This window comes from Notothenia rossii (assembly GCF_949606895.1).
Source record: "Notothenia rossii genome assembly, chromosome: 1".
Lineage (NCBI taxonomy): Eukaryota > Metazoa > Chordata > Actinopteri > Perciformes > Nototheniidae > Notothenia > Notothenia rossii.
In genome coordinates this window covers 51782761-51803539 of record NC_136912.1, presented here as the reverse complement: position 1 = coordinate 51803539, position 20779 = coordinate 51782761, and the positions used below count along the sequence as shown (strand labels likewise).

The window sequence follows — 20779 nt, the reverse complement described above, 5'->3', positions numbered from 1 at the left end:
GACAAAATATTCGTTCATTCCACCACATTTAGAATCATATCCCTTTTTACCATTAGTGTGTTAATAGGTGGCTTGCTTTGTTTGTGCTTGAACATTCTATTTTTTAAGTACTGTCTGTTTAGGGCCAGATGGCACTGCATTTTGCTGTGTGAATAAGTTTGTGTATTCCAATTAATGTTATAGTCAGGGCTGCACATAACTGGTGCGCAGGTGCACCAAAAAAGGAGCACGGGATCATTTGAAAAAAGCGCATTTGCGCACCAACATTGAGAGAGACAGAGAGAGATGAGAGAAGAGAGAGATAGAAAAGAGAGAAGAGGGAGATATTTGCGAGTTGCATAAGAACTGGTAAGACGCGTGAAGGGTCTGCTTTATGCGCTCCCTGCTGCGAGGCACGGGCGAACAGCTCACTAGCGCACCACCCCCCCCCCCCCGTTGTCCCTTCGCGATACAGAGGGCTTCATGCTCCACTAGAACCCCCCCCCCCCCCGTTGACATTCGCGATACAGAGGATGCGCACCAAGCAACATCTCCAGGTGCTCCTTTGAGAACCAGGGCAAAAAAGGTATGTGCACCCCTGGTTATAGTTCTTTTTATGGTGATTTATAATTGTGTTGATTAACATAATGTCAGGCTGAACAGGGTCCAGACATTGACTCAGCTGAGTTGTTTGTGCTTTTTAAGCATTCTAAATGCATAATTTCAACTAGGTGTCTGTCCAATAGGGCCACATTATGGTAGGAGAGGGGATCTCATCACTTCACTAACATAAGGCGCATTCACACCGAGTACTTTTCCCACAAAGGTTCCTGAGAACTCTTTAGTTCTCATGAACTAAGTACAGATCGCGTTCACTCCGGAAATTAGTTCCTGGGGGTGGATTAGCCAAATGAAGCCGCTAACGTCACTTCTTCTTCTTCTGCTTTGGATTTACTGGCAGGCCGCAAACAACTTCACGGCATATACTGCCGCCCAAAATCCCCGGCCGGAAGTCCCCGGAGTTGGGGACTGGCTTCAGTAGAAGCTGCTGGGACTCCGATCAACTTCTACTGAAGCCTTCCGAGTAAACGGCCAGAACGCCGACACCTCCTCTTCTCCACCGCTCCCAGTTTTTATTTTGTGTTATCATAAGTTAGTCTCTCTGCGTTGCTGCGCTGGGCTAATGCTAATAATGCAATGCGAGGATAAAAATATGTCGGCTTCACAAAACTTTTTGCGAGTTTGACGGGGCGTGGTTTGGATTCCGCCCAGCCAATCAGACACAGGAACCTTTTTCTCCCACGAAAGTCTCTGCTCTCTAGCAGGGACTGAAAAGGGGGTAAAAAAGGTTCTCTAGAACAAATTTAGTTCCTGGGACTGTTTGGTGTGAACGCAACTAAATCGTAGTTCTCAGGAACCTTTGTGGGAAAAGTACTTGGTGTGAACGCGCCTATAGAGAATAATTGGTTCTATGACTTTGTAATTCGAGCCAGATTCAAATTGGAAATTGAATGAAAATGTTAGTTATATTGCTGAGAAAGCGCTGCGTGCTTTCTCTCATGTTTTTGTTCTTAATAATGTATTTTCAGTTTCTGTGGGTTTTCAAACCATTAAATAAGTTATATAAAAAACAGTGTGTCATTGTGTTTAATGTATACAATTTTCCTTTGTAAAGCAGCTCTTTGAAGATGCCAGAACGAAGCACTGGAGGCAATATTGGAACTCGACTCAACCTTGATGATGATAATAATAATAGTAATAATTATTAATATTAGTAATACGCTTTATATTTGTATAGCACCTTTTAATACAATAATTGGAGCCAAACTTGCTTCACAGCAGTTCAATAGACAAATTAGCATACAATGACAGGATAAAAGCAATGTAGAGGAGCTACAGCTACATTTCAACAAATATATCCACTAAGATTAATACATGAAGACTTGTGTCTCGGAATTGACTTGGACTCTTCTTGGGTGACTCGGACTTGGACTCGACCACACGTAATAATGACTCAGACTCGACTCGGACACTCCTTGGGTGACTCGGACTTGGACTCGAAGAGTGGGGACTCGAGAGTAGGGATGGGTATCGTTTGAAATGTATCGACTCCGATACTGCTTATCGATTCCGGTTCTTATCGATTCCCCGTTTCAATTCCAAAATTGTAAAAGCAAGACGTCAAATGTTTAGATATTAGTCATAGCCTGAATTATATAACATTTTATACCTAAAAACATGGCGAACATTTATATTTTAGAGCTGTTGACAGTATTTTCAGATTTATGGAGAGATAAAAAGAGATATCCAAAATCCCTTCTGTAAAAACTTTAGATTATAATATGATTACAAAATGAAACAAGAATTTCAAACCTGACCTAACCTTATCCAATGTTCAGAATTGTGTTCCTGAAAGTATTAAAATATGCACATATCTATTGAGATTATGGCTCATTTGCATGGGGGGGGGGTGCGGTGCCCCTACAAATATAATCAAATTATGTGGGAAACACTGGATAATAATAATAATAATAAAAAATAATTATTTGTTTAGTTTTCACTATTTATTTTTATTTTGAACACATTATATTATTTTTTTATTTGGTTGGTCTATGCATTAAATTTAAGATAATTTTCATGTATACACACAACACCCTCCGTCTGTCCTGGGAGAGGGATCCTCTTCTGTTTCATCTCCCCAACGTTTCTTCCATTTTCCCCATGTTAACTGTGGGCTTTCTTTGGGAGTTTTCCCGTGTACGACGTGAGGGTATAAAGGGTTCTTATTCTGTACACACTGTACAGCCCCCTGAGACAAATCTGTAACTTTTTGATATTGGATTGTATTTATAAATAAGATACTGCAAGTCTTTTTCCCAAGGAATACAGTACCTTAAAAACGCATGTCTCTGTTTAACATGGAACGGGCATTCTGGTGTCACATTGCTTTATGTGTGTGTTTCAGGTATCCCAGTTGAGTCGAGGGTGAATATCTTCATCAACAGCTTTGGGTCCATCCAGGAGACCACTATGGTGAAACATACACACGCAGCACTAACACACTTAGGGCGCTTTTACACCTGACCTTTTTAGTTTGGTTAAAACAATTAAATAAGAATACGTACATGCCATTTTTATAGTGCTTTTCACGGGAAGAAGGGGGTTGGTGGGATAGAGAATTCAATGTTGAAAGGAACAGTTATAAGGTTAGTTTTGAGGGCTTCTTTAAAAGATGTCAGCGGACTGACAAAAAAAGCAATAAATAAAAAGTAATGTCTCTATCAGCTTGGCATATGTTCCAATGAGATTTTTTCCCATAACGGTTCCAGCTGCTTCAAGTTGGACAAGTTCTGCTAGTGTGCAAAAATCTTTAAATTCTGACCAGCTTCCCAATCCCCGTCAATGAAAAACATCCCCACAACATGCTGCTGCCCTCACCAGGCTTCACTGTAGGGTTGGCGTTTTCAAGGGGATGAGATGTTGGGTTCGCCCCAAACATAGCATTTACCTTGATGGCTGCAAAGTAACATTTTAGTCCTGCCAAAGTACATTTTGGGCAGTTATTTTTCCTTATCATTGGTCTCTCTGTTGTCCGTCTTTTTTATAACCCCCACCCTGACCATTACTTTCCCACAGCTTTGTCACTAACCTGAACGGAGAGCTCCTCAGTCTTCATGGTGCAGTTTCCTTGCTTGGTGGTGCCTATTGCTTAGTGGTGTGGCAGACCAGGGTGTTTCAAACTAGGAGTATATAGTATATACAGATAATGTACCTGATATCAGAGATATTTTCGATACTCAGACTGCACACAGGTGGACTTTATTTACCCACTTTTTTGACTTTCAAGGTCACTGTTGAGGCTTCATAGCAAAGAGGGTGAATGCTAATGCAATCACTACTTTTCAGTACTTAACTTTTATATTCTGTAGAGATGAGGCCATGGGACATGACTGAAGCAGTGGGGTATGGGCTCAGAACAGTCTCATAATACACACATGCTCAGAGAAGGATTCACACTTGTATTTCATGATCCGCAAAAGGATCCACACTTGTGTTTTTCAATGCACACACAAATGTGTTCCGTTTCATATACATGTCAATCAAATCCAAATACAGAAAAAAGTTTATATATCTATTTTTGATCCACACATGTTTGTTTTCCGTTTAAAACCTCTGAACCTGCATACACAAACCACTTTATGTGCATGGATCGCTGTGCATTCGTGTGTGGGTTTTTTGAGAATCCCCTGACGGTCACCCGATACGTACTTGTAATGTTTTCTATCTACATTACATGATAAAAAACATTACAAGTACGTATCGGGTGACCGTCATAGAATTGAGGAGAATAGAATATAGAAGACTGTCTTAGTATTGTATCTGATTGGCTATAGCCAATCAGATGCCTCCTCCGCAAATACAATCTTTTATATTATTAAGGCACAGCTCCACTTTCCGAACCATTAATGAATGCTTGTGTACACATAACGGCAGGCAAAACCGTTTTAAATGTGTGTTTCCTGTATGGCGAATACAGCTGCTTTATTTATGTCTGTATGAAGTTGTTGTGAGTGTGGACGGAGCAGCTACAACAGTTTAGCTTAGCCTGATCGATCACTGGCCTGTACGACGAAGCCAGTTCAACATACCCTGATATATCTGAGTTATCTGCCTTAACTAATGAGATCTCGCTAAGCGTTCCTACGACGCTGGTTATCAACTCAGTAAATCAACCCAGGGTTTCTCTGTCCGGCGGAGAGCGTGTTCACGTGAAAGGTGCGGGTTTAGCAACATTTGACCAATCACAAACATGGACAAGCGTACTCAGGGGCGGACTGGGACAAAAAAAATCAGCCCTGGAATCTCACCCATACCAGCCCACGTGAATTGTCAACTGGGTGGGGTGGGGTGGGGTGGGTTTGGGGGTGGGGGAGAAGTAAATTATAATATTTGACAAATATGAAGTAGTTCAACTTTAAACATCCTTGACTTAAACACACAATCTAGGATACAAGCCACATAGTTGTACCTGCAATTTAACAGCTGGTTGCAAAATGAATAAACTACTGCATGTTTGAATGCGTACATTAACAGGTTTATGATATCACTGCCCCGTCTAAAACACAAGTGGATTTGACTTTAATTACATTTGACTCAAGTGTTTCATCAACTTAATTTGTTGCTTAAAATAATACTTCTGCATACAGTATGTGACACCGTAAGTGTTGCACGGCCAGATATGGCTCAAGAAGCTGCTCAGATAAGGAAATAGGCCTATATGATACATTAAGATGTGATTGATGATGTGAATATATGAATGATAATGGGACACATCGACGTCTGCACTCACAGTGCTGCGGAGGCTATGTTACTTTGATTCAGTTACTTATGTTGTGGCAGATATTCTAAGTAGGCTAAGCTTTCTCAACGCTAATGTTATATTAGTCAGATTGTTCTGAAAATGGGAGGTGATATTCTATTAATTTTCACGTTCTGTGATTTTTGGCGGGCGTCTTTCCTCCAACGTCAGTTTTGCTGTATTTCCATTATCCTGTAATATGACTTGATAGCTTTAAACTCCGCACACTGAGCTCTGATTGGTCAGCAGGCAGTGCTTTCACTGAGTCGATCTCTTATCTAGGCGTATCTAGCATCAGGTAAAACAAGTTATAAAGCCTTCCCAAACCTGAGCGTCACACGCCACTTATGGTGTTGCTGTATTTTAGTGGTAAAAAAAATACATTCATCATCATAATTATTCTATATATATATAATGTACACAGTGAACGTAAACCGGAGGAGCACGCTGGCATTTCTCCTCCTACTTGAAATACTACGGAGGGATAGGGTCTGCAAAATTAGTTTATTTTAGGGACTGGATGCTCTGACCGGTCCACTTCCTGCCCGGCGCTATGCAACACCTCACGTCGAAAATAGACCAGTCGCCTATTTTTGCCGGAGCCCAGCGTCGAGACGCTTCTAGCCGAGACGCGGCGCGTCTGGTGGAATAGCACCCATTGACTAAAGTGGCCACGATCGCTGTGAACGCCGCGGCGCAGACGGACCCGGTGGACTCTAGGGGTAAGACATGAGTGGATCTGACTTTAATTACATTTGACTGAAGTGTTTCGTCAACTTAATGTGTTGTTTAAAATAACACATTATGGCATACAGTATGTACGTGTTGCATGGCCAGATACGGCTCAATAATCCGAGAAAGATGAATGAGGCGAGTAAACACAGCTGACAGCCGCGGTGAAACTCAAGCGATTATTCGCATCGCGTCCGTTATGAACGCACCATTATTACAATTATTATATAATTACAAAATAAAATTGGCAATATATAAATATAGATATTTATTTTAGTTACACCCTCTATTGATTAAGTTGGTCAACATTGGACCTTGACACCGTAGCTATAGTGAAATAATATAATAGAAAACATTAGGCCTCTTTGATTTAATAATCGGAGCTGATCTGATCATGAGATAACACACACTTCCTTATTTATCTTTGAATAATAATAACGTAGTAAAGGTCCTGAGATTAGCGCCTACAGGCAGGCTCCATGGACCTGTCAGCTCCGGACAGCACAAAATGCGTACATGAAGTGCTACGTCATGAACGCAAGAAGTCATACCCTCGTGGGGGGCGCGCTCATGTGATTAGCTTAGAATGGAAGAGTCATCTGATTGGCTATAGATAGAAAACATTACAAGTACGAATCGGGTGACCGTCAGGGGAGTCTCAAAAAACCCACACACGAAAGCACAGCAATCCATGCACAGAAAGCAGTTTGTGTTTGCAGGTTCAGAGGTTTTAAACGGAAAACAAATATGTGTGGATCAAAAATTCATATGTAAAACTTTTTTCTGTATTTGAATTTTATTTACATGTGTATATGAAACGGAACACATTTGTGTGCATTGAAAAACAAGTGTGAATCCTTTTGCGGATCATGAAATACAAGTGTGAATCCTTCTGTGTGCATGTGTGTATTATGAGACTGTTCTGAGGGATTACGTTTTCATATATGATACATGAGAAGTATACCTTTATTCGTCCCACAGAGGGAACATTTACATTTGTTACAACAGAAAAGAGCCAAAGACAGCTTAATGTTTAACAAAGAAGTATGCATAAAAACATATATATATTAAAGATAACAAATGTTGTTTTTAAATAATTACACAATTTACAAAATACACAGCCTGTAACAGTTCTGAAGATGTAGCAGCCATATTGCATAATTCACGGTATTTAAGGGGTGTTATAGTCTGTGTTGTTGTGTGTGGGGCGGTCTACTAGGGGCTGTGCTGGTTGTATAGTCTGACCGCTGCAGTGAGACAGCGGGGGTGCAGCAGAATGTCGCTGAAGGAGCTGCACAGTGCAGAAGGGGTGTCCTGGAGGGGGGGGAGGGTACACATTGTCCAGCAGGTGTCAGGGTTGAGCACAGAAGGCCAACCCTGTCTCCTAAAAATTACGTTCCCACAGAACTAAACTGCAGAACCAGCACCTTACCGTGGTAGAGAGGTTTGTGTGCCCTGATGAACCTGGGGGCTGTGTTGTCTGGAACCTTGTGTTCCTGGTAGGGTCTCCCATGGCAAATTGGTCTCAGGCAAGGGGCCAGACTAAGATTGGTTCACAAGACCTCATGAAAGATGACACACGAAGTGAGGATACCCGGCCCGGAGGAAGCACGGGGTCCCCTTCTGGAGCCAGGCCCAGAAGGAGGACTCGTCGGCGAGCGTCTGGTGGCCGGGCTTGCCACGGAGCCCGGCCGGGCACAGCCCGAAAAGGCAACGTGGGCAACACCTCCGCTTCTCCGTCCCGCGGGCCCACCACCTACGGGAAACAGCGATGGGGTCGGGTGCGGTGCCAGAAGGGTGGCAGTGAATGCAGAGGGTCTCGACGGACCAGACCCGGGCGGCAGAAGCTGGCTTTGGGGACGTGGAACGTCACCTCTCTGGGGGGGAAGGAGTCCGAGCTTGTGGGGGAGGTGGAGCGTTACCAGTTGGATCTGGTTGGGCTCACCTCTACGCACAGCGTCGGCTCTGGAACCTTACTTCTGGATAGGGGTTGGACTCTATTCTTCTCCGGAGTTGCTCAAGGTGTGAGGCGCCGGGCGGGTGTGGGGATACTCACAAGTACCCGGTTGGGTGCTTCGTTGTTGGAGTCTACCCCAGTGGACGAGAGGGTCGCCTCCCTACGCCTGCGGGTTATGGGGGGGAAAACTGACTGTTGTGTGTGCTTATGCACCCAACAGCAGTTCAGAGTATACGGCATTCTTGGAGACCCTGGAAAGAGTCCTGTATGGGGCTCCTGAAGGGGACTCTTTAATCTTGCTGGGAGACTTCAACACACATGTGGGCAATGATGGAGACACTTGGAGGGGAGTGATTGGGAGGAACGGCCCCCCTGATCTGAACCGGAGTGGTGGTTTGTTACTGGACTTCTGTGCTAGTCATGGATTGGCCATAACAAACACCATGTTCGAACATAAAGATGCTCATAAGTGTATGTGGTACCAGAGCACCCTAGGCAGAAGGTCCATGATCGATTTCGTTATCGTATCATCGGACCTGAGGCCGTATGTTTTGGACACTCGGGTAAAGAGAGGGGCGGAGTTGTCAACTGATCACCATCTGGTGGTGAGTTGGGTCGAGTGGCGGGGGAAGCCTCTGGATAGACCTGGTAAGCCCAAACGTGTAGTTCGGGTGAACTGGGAACGTCTGGAGGAGGCCCAAGTTCAGGAGGCCTTCAACTCACACCTCCGGCAGAGCTTTTCGGGCATTCCTGTGGAGGTTGGGGACATTGAACCAGAGTGGTCGGTGTTCAAAGCCTCTATTGCCGAAGCCGCGGCGGGGAGCTGTGGTCTCAAGGTCCTAGGTGCCTCAAGGGGCGGTAACCCTCGAACCTCATGGTGGACACCGGTGGTCAGGGAAGCCGTCCGACTGAAGAAAGAGGCCTTCAGGGATTTGTTGTCCCGGGGGACTCCCGAGGCAGTTGCAAGGTACCGACAGGCCCGAAGGGCAGCAGCCTCAGCCGTGGCCGAGGCAAAGCAGCGGGTGTGGGAGAAGTTCGGAGAAGACATGGAAAATGACTTTCGGGCGGCACCAAAGTTGTTCTGGACAACTGTCCGACACCTCAGGAGGGGGAAGCAGGGAACCATCCGAGCTGTGTACAGTAAGGATGGGACGTTGTTGACCTCAACTGATGGAGTGTTAGGGCGTTGGAAGGAGCACTTTGAGGAACTCCTGAACCCGACAACTCCGCCCTCTATGTTAGAGGCAGAGCTGGAGTATGACGGGGGATCGATACCAATCTCCCGGGAGGAGGTCACTGAGGTCGTCAAACAACTTCACAGTTGCAAAGCCCCGGGGGTGGATGAGGTCTGCCTAGAAATGCTGAAGGCTCTGGGTGTTGAGGGACTGTCATGGTTTACACGTCTCATCAACGTTGCGTGGAAGTCGGAAACAGTACCAAAGGAGTGGCAGACCGGGGTGGTTGTTCCCCTTTTTAAAAAGGGGGATCAGAGGGTGTGTGCCAATTACAGAGGCATCACACTACTCAGCCTCCCCGGGAAAGTTTACTCTAAGGTACTCGAAAGGAGGGTCAGGCCGATTGTCGAACCTCGGATTGAGGAGGAACAATGCGGATTCCGTCCTGGTCGTGGAACGACGGATCAGCTTTTTACTCTCGCAAGGATCCTGGAGGGGGCCTGGGAGTACACTTATCCAGTCTACATGTGTTTTGTAGACTTGGAGAAGGCGTAAGACCGGGTTCCCAGGGAGTCACTGTGGGAGGTGCTGCGGGATTATGGGGTGAGGGGGTCTCTACTCAGAGCCATTCAATCTCTGTACTCCCAAAGCGAGAGCTGTGTCCGGGTCCTCTGCAGTAAGTCGGACCCATTTCAGGTGAGGGTTGGCCTCGGCCAGGGCTGCGCTTTGTCACCAATCCTGTTTGTAATATACATGGATCGGATTTCGAGGCGTAGTCGTGGGGGAGGGGGTCTGCAGTTCGGTGGACTAAGGATTGCACCACTGCTTTTTGCAGATGATGTGGTTCTGATGGCTTCATCGGTCTGCGACCTTCAGCACTCACTGGATCGGTTCGCAACCGAATGTGAAGCGGCTGGGATGAGGATCAGCACCAGGTGGAGGGATTATATCTCTTCGCTGGCCTGGGAGCGCCTTGGGATCCCCCAGCCAGAGCTTGTTGATGTGGCCAGTGAAAAGAAAGTTTGGGGCTCTGCTGGAACTGCTAACTCCGCGACCCGACCACGGATAAGCGGGAGAAGATATGATATTTACACCCACGTTACGTTCATTATAAACGTATCTCAAATACGTTTATTTTCTACTATCTTCTAGAAACATATTTTCTCCCACGTTACGTTTTTTATGAACGTATCTTAAATACGTTTATTTTCTACATATCTTTGCCATTTATTGTCTAGCTTATAATAATGATAATAGTCATTTATAAATATCATTTTAGAACACACATTTGAAATTGAGAATCGGGCTCGATATATGGTTAAATTAAAATCAGTAGGCAAGGCTGTAATTTCGCCAGCTGTTACTCTCATGAGCGAGGCAGAAAATAATAGTTTTAACATGCCAAAAAGCTGCTGTGTCGTTTATTGCACCTCAAACATTAAAACAAATTCAGAGTTACGTGTTTCTGTAGTTCCTCTAAGAAGAAAGGACAGTAACAGAAGATCTCTGTGCCTTCAGGCTTGATCGCCGTTCAAATGACAGCGTTGGTTTCCCCAAAAGTGGGCGGGGCTGTAATGTGACGTAGGTTTTACTCATCTATTATTCAAAACCATCCTTTTTATTCTAACGTAAATTACATGCCAGTGTTTTATCTTTTTATTTATTTGTTTTTATTTTAAATCGTATAATTTCAGACTTTTTTTCCCATCTGTGAGGAAAATAAATGGGGCTTAGAGCCTCAAAATACTGAAATCTGTATTTTTTTTAATCTTTTTTTCCTTCTAATTTGTTATTCTTTTCTAAATAACACACTGTTATTTACTCAACAATAACACACAATTATCTTTTTTTTTTTTTTTTCGTTTCATTTTATAATCTTGGGCTTTTTAGCATGCCTTTTAGCCGTAAATGGTGCACAGCTGATAGAAAAGGACTTGTATTTTTTAAAGAGATTACTGATTGTATTTGAATATAAGAATGTAAATACTGAGTTGAGAGAATAGTCAGGGGATTTGGGTGATGGGAGACACACCTATGGAATCACAATTTCAATAGCTTACCATTAAATGACGGATATGCCTTTCTGTCTGTGATGTTTTACAAATCAGATATTATTGTGTAGAAGTAAAACATGATAAATAGTATAGCAATATCCTGTAAAATTATGTAAAAAAGTGAATAAAACTACACATTTTTAGATGTTGTACATAAGTGTCCTACACTAATAATACAAAGTTATTATTAGTATGCTGTGTGTACCTTGTGTGCACCGCCTAGTGGTTAAAGCACGTTATAAAATTATTTTTGTTGAATAATGTTATTTTTGTTGAATAATGTTATTTGATGAAAAAAATATTAAGAGTACATACTTTCATAGGGGGAAAGTAGAAGGTCAATGATAGAAATATAGAATATAAAAAATCAAGAAGATACTGTAAGTGATCTCTACAATAAAACAGTTTAGTGCAAAGATAATAATAGGAGGATTTGCAAAAGAGACAAACAAATTAACCTTTATTAACACATTAAAGAATACTTTAGGTTAAGGTCTTCTTTCAAATAAGAAAAAAGCTTCGGGGGTATCTATCTACAGATAAATATTAAGCCTGACAATGTACTTACGTCTAATATATTGCTTTCCTGCAATGTTAACTATGTTGAAGCACTTATTTTAACTGATAGTATACACATTAATTATACTCTAATGGATGCAGATATTATAAGAAATGTGCAGAATTTGACAGTTTAATGGTGGAGGTATACACACATATTGATAGATGTTTTGTAATGCACTGTTGAGGAACCTGTGACCCACGTTTTTCATTCATTGCATAACTACACTAGTTGTGTATATGATATGTCAATAAACCTTAGAACATCTTGAAATCTTAAAAGGGATGTGCAAAATAGAAATTATACAGTCTTTAATTAACTATTAGAAGAGAATAACGATTAATTAATATACTTTATAGAGATCTACAGATAAATGTTTAGTCTTCTCAAGCACCAACTATCAAATATCTCTCCTGATTTTTGGCACTTGACAATCACCTATCCCTGAATTTTACTCAGGTGTAACTAAAGTCTGCTTTAAGGGTTGTTTATATTTCACATCATTAATCAGAATCTGCAAAGTAATTAAAATAAATGTAGTGGAGCAAAAATACCAGGTTAACCTCTGAATTGTAGTCGAGTAGAATTACAAAGTAACAACGAGCTGTTATGTGGGTATATATTAATGCTGCCCATTATGGATACAAGTGATTTTCACCCTTTTAGTAATTACATGTTTTAAATTTGTACACACCAATGTGTTTCCTATCGCCTAAACCTCCAGGGCTGTACACAGTTTAAGGCTGTCAACTTCTAATTTTGGGAAAAACAAAAACGTTTTTAAAGGTCCCATGTCATGGCCATTTCCACTGATCATAATTCCATTGTTGAGGTCTACTAGAATAGATTTATATTGTGCAATTTTCCAAACTCACATTGGTTTCTCATACAGCATCTCTGTAAACAACGTGTATTCACTGAATTTCACTCTCTGCCTTTAACGGCTCGTTGTAGCTCCAGTAGCTCCAGTAGCTCCAGTAGTTCCAGCCCCCACCCTCCCTGTGAGCACAATGTGCTCTGATTGGTCGGGACGTTGTGAATCATGCTAAGCTCCGTGGAGGTGTGGTTCCCTTGTTTAGCGATACACAGCGAAACACAGCCAAACTCACCCTGAGCACACACAAAGTCACAGCCGAAGTAAAAACAATAAGCGTGGCTTGATATTGAGTAAGAAAAAGGTTGATAAATGCTGTGAGAATGGGTCTGCAGAGAGAATTTCGCCGCGATCCCAACTGTCTGTTATCAGCCTGCAGCCAGGGAGGAGATATCAGCAGAGCTGCATGCACTGAGTGTGTGTGCAAGGAAGTCCGTGGATTGGTCAATTTGGACCAATCAGCGGGGGCTTAACGTAACGGCTCCGCGGACGTAACGTAACGGCTCCACGGATTGGTCCATTTCGTTCCGGGTACGGTTGACATCATGCGTACCCGGAAGAATCAAATGGACAATGACGTATCTCCAACGAGGCGTTTTGGGGAGGTATTTTCTTTGTTAGAGTTTTACTCGCTACAGGGTGTACTTTGAGGGTTTGTGACTCTGCAGAACGTTTACATGAATAAAAACCGTCATAACACAGAAGGGGACGTGTAATAACCAGAAAAGCATGACATGGGACCTTTAAAACTACAATTCCCAGTAGAGACGTGCCATAGAGAACATGTTGCGAAACACAATAGGCAAGATTGTGTATTTCTGGGGGGGCGTTCGAGTCAAGTTTTGAATAGTCTGCCGTGGTTTCTTTCCATTTCAAAGAGCTTGACGCTCGGCGTAACCTTGGCGCACTGCCACTCCAATATCCAATCCCATAGGTTGAAGATTAATCACGGGGTTTGTCAACGGGACTGTAGTCCCAAACGATAGCTGGGGATTATGGGTAGTGTAGTGTCTTCGGCCATCCTAAACTGAATTTTTTTCGGATATCATATCGCATTAACAGCACCACATCTGGAGTCACAGAGATATTCTGTTACTGTCCTTTCTTCTTCGAGGATGTACAAAAACATGTAACTCTGGATTTGTTTTAATTTTTGAGGTGCAATAAACGACACAGCAGCTTTTTGGTATGTTAAAACTATTATTTTCTGCCTCGCTCATGAGAGTAACAGCTGGCGAAATTACAGCCTCGCCTACTGATTTGAAATGTGTGCTCTAAAATGATATTTATAAATGACTATTATCATTATAATAAGCAAAACACTAAATGGCAAAGATATTTAGAAAATAAACGTATTTAAGATACGTTCATAAGAAACGTAACGTGGCAGAAAATATGTTTCTAGAAGATATGTAGAAAATAAACGTATTTGAGATACGTTCATAACGAACGTAACGTGGGAGAAAATACGTTTCTAGAATATATGTAGGAAATAAACGTATTTGAGATACGTTCATAATGAACGTAACGTGGGAGAAAATATGTTTCTAGCTAAACGTAATTGAGAATGCAGTTTAGTTCTGTGGGAACGTAATTTTTAGGAGACAGGGTTGAGCAGGCAGGACCCAAATGCAGGTTTTACAGGAAAAATACCTTTTATTCCAAGGCTACAAGTGAAAAATACTGAGCTCTCCCCCGTGAACAAAGTCAAAAACAAACAAGGATCTCACAAAGACTAACAGGAAAAAACGAACCTAAATGCACACAGTCAACAGTCACAGTCACAATCAAAGAAACAAGAGACAGGTGAGGAGGGAGGAGAAAAAACAAGGGCACAAGGTGAACACAATCAGGAGAACAGGTAGGAGGGAACACACAGACAGGAAACCAAAGACAGATCTAGACAAGACAAAACACAACACAGACAGATCGTGACAGCAGGGAGGAGAGATTGCTGCCAGATTGAATGAGCAGTAATGGGAGGAGTGCCTGCTTTTCTGGAGTCTTGTGGATAGGGAGACGGTTCTATATACAAGTCATTGAAGCTGGTGGCCATTGATTTGAGGTGAAAGTGGTGGTCAGTAACCGGGGGCTGTCAGGTTAGCTTATAGAGGTGCCAGAGCTGTTTCCCAAGTCCCAGTTTGCACCTTCTCGACCCCTTGCCTAATGTCCAGGCATGAGAAATCCTTTCCTAAGAAGTAATTTTAAAGCAAACGTCAATTAATTATGCTAGGAGACATCAGCTGTCTAATGTATTGGTATAAAGCTGCATTTTATCATCTCCGTCAGATGAGCACAACAGTGCGTATGACAACAATGTGACATTAACGTAGGCTACAGAAGAAGGCAGGCAGGATGATGTGACCGAGAGGGAAATCTTTTTCATTAAGAATAAACAGATTTACCTATGGCTCATCCTTTTAGAGATGCTAAACAATAACATAAATGTACTTTATAGACCTAATATATTTAGAGAGAAAGCAAGGTAAACAAAACCAACTAATATACCCCTTCTGTCTATCTCTGTTGCATATATTTTAAAGCAATCTTGATAGTATATTGGTTTTACCAAACGTTTTAAAAACGTAAATCTGTTTAAAGCCGATTATGTTGAAACTATTTGTTTAACAGTTAGCAGTAGAAGTAAAATAATTAGCAGGAGACCTGGTAATAATTATTGTTATTTTCACTCTACAGGACTACAGAGTGAACATATTTCTTCGCCAGAGATGGAATGACCCCCGCCTACGACTTCCTACTGACTTTAAGAGTGACTCACTGACTATTGACCCAGCAATGTTCCAGTGTTTGTGGAAGCCAGACCTTTTCTTTGCCAATGAGAAAAACGCAAATTTCCACGATGTCACACAGGACAACATTCTACTCTTTATTTTCAGGAATGGAGATGTCTTAGTCAGTATGAGGTATGCTCAACTCTTTATTTTTTATGCATCTCAATGATCCATCACCAATTTCTATTTTAATTGCAATCCCTCCCAGTGACAAAATTGTTGCTTCTGCAGTCAACCACTAGTATTTTTCAGGATTACAAACTGTTCTGGGTCCAAAACAGTGTTAGGAAATAGCAATTATTGAATGGACTCTGTAGGTTTTTTTTAGCCCAGGATTAGCTGAAAAGAGTCCAGGAAAGTGTTTTCGTTCAAGCTAACTGTTACGGCGCTAGTGAAGAGAGTGTCTTCGCTCCCCTCTCACAGCTCACAATTAGTTCCTGTTCTATCCCGTTAGCTGAGTGCTCTCGCTCAAAGCTAACTTGCTACAGCGCTAGTGAGGAGAGTGTCTTCGCTCCCCTCTCACGGCTCACAATTGGTTATTTTATTTAATCGTTTATTTGACAGGGACATGCACTGTAATGAACACTTAAAACATTTAAATGTGTCAAGCGTAACGGTGCCAGATTTAGCTTTGAGCTACTTTCCACATAAAACATTTAAGGAAATTACATTTTACAAACATGGTAAAAAACAAAATACATGATATGCAAAGAGTGGCAACGACATAAAAATTGCATCCATTCTCCAGTTAACTGAGTGCTCTCGCTCAAAATTAACTTGCTACAGCGCGAGTGAAGAGTGTTTCCGCTCCCCTCTCCCTGCACACAGTTGGTTCCTGTTCCATCCTCCAGTTAACTGAGTGCTCTCGCTCAAAGTTAACTTGCAACAGCGCTAGTGAAGATAGTGTTTCCGCTCCCCTCTCCCTGAACACAGTTGGTTCATGTTCCATCCTCCAGTTAACCGAGTGCTCTCGCTCAAAGTTAACTTGCTACAGCGCTAGTGAAGAGTGTTTCCGCTCCCCTCTCACTGCACACAATTGGTTTAATGCCCGTTCCATCCTTCAGTTAGCAGAGTGCTCTCGCTTAAACTAACTTGCTATGGCGCTAGTGGAGAGAGTATTCCCGCTCTCCTCTCATGGCATAAAAACATGAACTGACTTAATTGTTCTCACCCCAGTTAGCAGAGTGCTCACGCTCAAGCTAACTACTATTTTGCTCACTCCCCTCCACTGCATATTTGTTTCCTAGCCCAGTTATTTACAGTCAACTGAGTGCTAACACCTGTATGGCTCCTCTTTAACCAGAGGATGGCCATGACCTTTGCCCCTCTTGTCTTGGCCTCGAGCATCTGAGGGAGGGCCTTTCGGAGGACACGTGCATGAATTGCACCATCATGCCTCGTGCCGTAGGAACTGCTAGACTACCCGAGGTTGAACTACTGACTGAGGGTGGCCTTCACCCTGCACAGTCGACTCTGCACAGCCCAACCTACCCATCCTAGGCGTTGGGCCGCAGAGGCTGCGGGTGCACCGCTCAAGAAGAGGACTAACCCTGATAGGCTGTCCTCCAGGGTGGACCTACTCACTACTGAGCTAGCCCAGATGAAGTCATTCCTCTTGGCTCTCCATTCTGGTGCCCGTACAGAGCACGCCGCTGCACCCGAACCACCGTGGCTGAGCTGGTTCAAGATGACGATGTGTTCTCGATGGCAGCTTCAGCCACTCAATTTAATGAGTATGACGGGGAGAGCCAATCCCATGCTTCTGGGCCTGGCTCTTGTACCTCAGCTCATGGTCCCTCGGAGGAGGCAGATGACGGCTCCATGGGTACGTCATTCGCATTGGCACTGGCTCACCAGCAGCTGAATGCTCAGCAGCCCGAAACAGCGCCTGCCAGTGTGTTCTTTAGGCGCACTTCGGCACCCGCCACCTTTACTGTTCCTCCCTCTTGTGAGTATCTGAGGGAGTTACATGCATGCTGGAGGGACACTAAGGCTCTTTACAGTCTTACGTCCGATGGCCGAGCCTTGGCACCAATGCAGGCAAGAGTTGTCCTTGACCACATGCCGGCTGTTGAGCCTACCATTGCTTCCCTCATAGTTTCCCCTGACGAAGCTCTGAGGTCGGAGGCCAGGTGCCGTCAACTCCAATGTTGAGTCACTGATGACCTGCTCACTAAGGCTTACGATGCAGCGGCGCGCATGGGCCGTATAGGCAATTCCCTCTCTCACCTCATGCTCGCCCTCTCGGCTTCCCCGCAGCAGGATGCTCTTAGAGCTTCCTCTACCAGCCTCAGTGACGCCTCACTTACACTTACAGGCGTTTGCTCTGATGTCTAGAGAGCTTGGGCGCCTCATGTCCACTCTCGTCCAGACTCGTCGCCAGGTTTGGCTGGCACAGTCACCCTTATCAGAGACATGTAGGAGGACTCTCCGTGCTGTCCCAGTGGAGCCGGGGGAGCTGTTCGGTTCAGCTGCCGTACAGGTGCTCGAACGGACTGTCAAAGCTAATCAGACCAGGCAACAGTTCTCAGCTCTTCGCAGAGACATGCCCTCCCCCCGGTAGGCCTAGAGGTTCCGCGTCTGCCTCCCGAGGCCGCTCCAATCCACCGGTGCCCGCCATGGGCCTTAGCGCCCCACAAGGAGGCCGGCCCGCTACGGTCCTGTCAACCCGCCCCCAAGGCAGTCTCGGTATCTGGTGCCTAACCATCGCCCCCCCAGAGCCCGGGGGGCAAGGTACTGAGGGTCTGGGGCCTGCTGTTGGTTATTTCTCCCAGCAGCAGCTCAACTACTGGGTAGCTCAAGCTTCAGACCCCTGGGTGGCCCCCAGTCTTCAGCCGGGTCAAGATGACTACCATAAGCGGCCCGGCAAAAGAAATCGCCCTAAACCAGGAGCTGTCAGTCCTCCTTGCCAAAGGTACAATCAAGCCTGTGGACCCCATCTCACAGCCCGGGGGCTTCTACTTACTTCCTGGTAAGGAAGAAAGGCGGTGAACTTCGCCCAATCCTCGACCTGAGGGGACTCAACAAGTTCCTAAAGATTTTACCTTTCCATGTGCTGAGCACGGCGGACGTTCTTTGTACCATGGCCAGGGGGGAATGGTTCACGTCCGTTGACTTGAAGGACGCTTATTTTCATGTGCCTATTGTGCCTCATCACAGAGAGTTTCTTCGCTTTGCCTTCAGGGGCCGTCATTTCCAGTTCAGGGTGCTCCCATTCGGACTCTCCCTCTCCTTAGACGACTGGTTAATCTGTGCACCATCCCGGTTACAGACGATCCAGGACATGGTTCTCCTTCTCTCTCATGTCGCCCGGCTAGGCCTCATGGTGAACATGGAGAGTTGTTTGAACCCCTCTCAGAGCCTAACCCTCATTGGGGTGGCTCTGGACACAGTCACTCAACCAGCGAAAGCAGTGTTCTCGCCCCCACTCCTGGTAGACGTGATGCTTTATTCTTGCAGCAGCCAACTGGAAAGGCTGTCCTGCTGAAACCTCTTTTTTTTTCAGCTAGGTGAAGGCAGTGCTCTCGCTCCCGCTCCCTCTGCTGGTAACATGGGTGTAGTTACATCCCTTTTGTGTGTGGCGAGTAGGAGCGTTGCTCTACTCTTTCCGTTCAGCAGGTAGCTGGTGAAGGCTGTGTTCTCGCACCCCTCTCCCGCCTTCGCTGCATCTGGCATTTGTTATTAACTCAACCAGTGAGGGCGGTGTTCTCGCCCCCGCTCCTGGTAGACGCGCTGCTTCATTCTAGCAGCAGCTGCATGGCTAAACTGCCCTGTTAAATTACCTTATCTAATCCACCTAGGTGAATGCAGTGCTCTCGCTCCCACTCTCTGCTGGTAACGTGGGTGTAGGACATTTACATCCCTCTCTGTGTTCGGCGAGTAGGAGCATTGCTCTACTCTTTACGTTCAGCAGGTAGCCAGTGAAGGCAGTGTTCTCGCCCCCGCTCCTTGTAGGCGTGTTGCTTGATTCTAGCAGGAGCCGCCTGGCTAGGCTGTCCTGTTAAACTTCCTTGTTTAACCCAGCTAGGTGCGGGCCTGTCCATCTGCTGCACAGACTCTGCTGTGGGACACCTTGGCGTCTCCCCAACAGGAAGGACCTCTTGTCTCAGTTGGAGGGTCGGATGTGGCACCCCGACCCCTCCCGCCTCCAGCTGTGGGTTCTGGCCACTGGAGGGCCCGACCCACTGCTGAGCGACTGCATAGAGTCTGTCAGGAAGACTATTCTCAAATGCTAGGGCACCATCTACTCGTAGGCAGTACGAAAACAGGTGGAAACTGTTTATTCTTTTGACTGGTGCCAAGGGCAAAATGCGGAACCAGTATATTGCTCGGTGCCTACGACCCTTGAGTTCCTGCAGTCCCTCCTGGACGACGGCCGGTGTCCCGCTACCGTCAGGGTATATGTGGCTGCTATATCAGCTCAACACGCAAGGGCTGACAATAGCACATTGGGAGCCATAGGTTGGTATCCCTTTTTTTAAGGGGGAGCTCTGAGGCTTTGCCCCCCGAATATCCCAAGGGCCCCTACATGGGACCTGCCCTTGGTGCTGTAGGCCCTATGCTCGCCTCCTGTTGAACCTTTGTTACAGGCAGAACTGAAGTGGCTCTCAGCTAAGACTGCTTTCCTTCTTGCCATCGCCTCAGCAAAGCGTGTAAGCGAGATTCAGGCCTTGTCCGTGAACAGCTTGTGTCTGAGGTGGAACTCAAATGGCTCAGGTATCACCTTATGGCAGAACACAGTGTTCCTCCCTAAGGTGCAAGTACATATGTGCTGCGGCCACATGGGCATCCCAGAGCACATTTGCCAGATACTACAGGGTGAATATTGCCGCCCCTCACCCGCTGGGTGTGATCCTCCTGCAGAGTCAGCCTAGGCCCTCCTTATAGGGGGAGTATTCAGACTTCCTCGTGACTCTGTTGGCATAGGTCATCCGGTGCTAAAGCACCGCCTCTGGCGGTCAGTAAGGATGAAATAGAACGATAGTTACGTATGTAACTACGGTTCTATGAATACTGGATGACCCCCAGAGTTTCTTGGTCACTCGGAATCTCGTGTTTCTGCAAGAAGATTCCATAGAACTGAACTCGTTGACAACACCGGAACTTATGCCTTCCGGGGTCATACGAGGTCACACGGGACTTTGTTGATATAAATATTCGACCTACGCATGCGCGAGACAGAAGATATCCAGTGCTAAAGCACCCTTCTGGCGGTCATCCAGTATTCATAGAACCGTAGTTACATACGTAACTATCGTTTTATTTCTTACAAATCCCATGTAATTTGGCACACACATT

General features: G+C 44.9%; 1 protein-coding gene across 2 annotated transcripts in view; it reads left to right on the top strand.

Annotated features, from left to right (window-relative positions):
* Positions 1 to 20779, top strand: part of LOC307033746 (glycine receptor subunit beta-like) — a 186598-nt gene that overhangs the window by 56726 nt on the left and 109093 nt on the right. For both annotated transcript variants that reach the window (XM_079672322.1, XM_079672323.1), the window contains exons 4-5: positions 2945 to 3012; positions 15387 to 15613. In XM_079672322.1, the coding sequence (XP_079528448.1) occupies positions 2945 to 3012; positions 15387 to 15613 (295 nt within the window). The remainder of the gene's footprint in view (positions 1 to 2944; positions 3013 to 15386; positions 15614 to 20779) is intronic.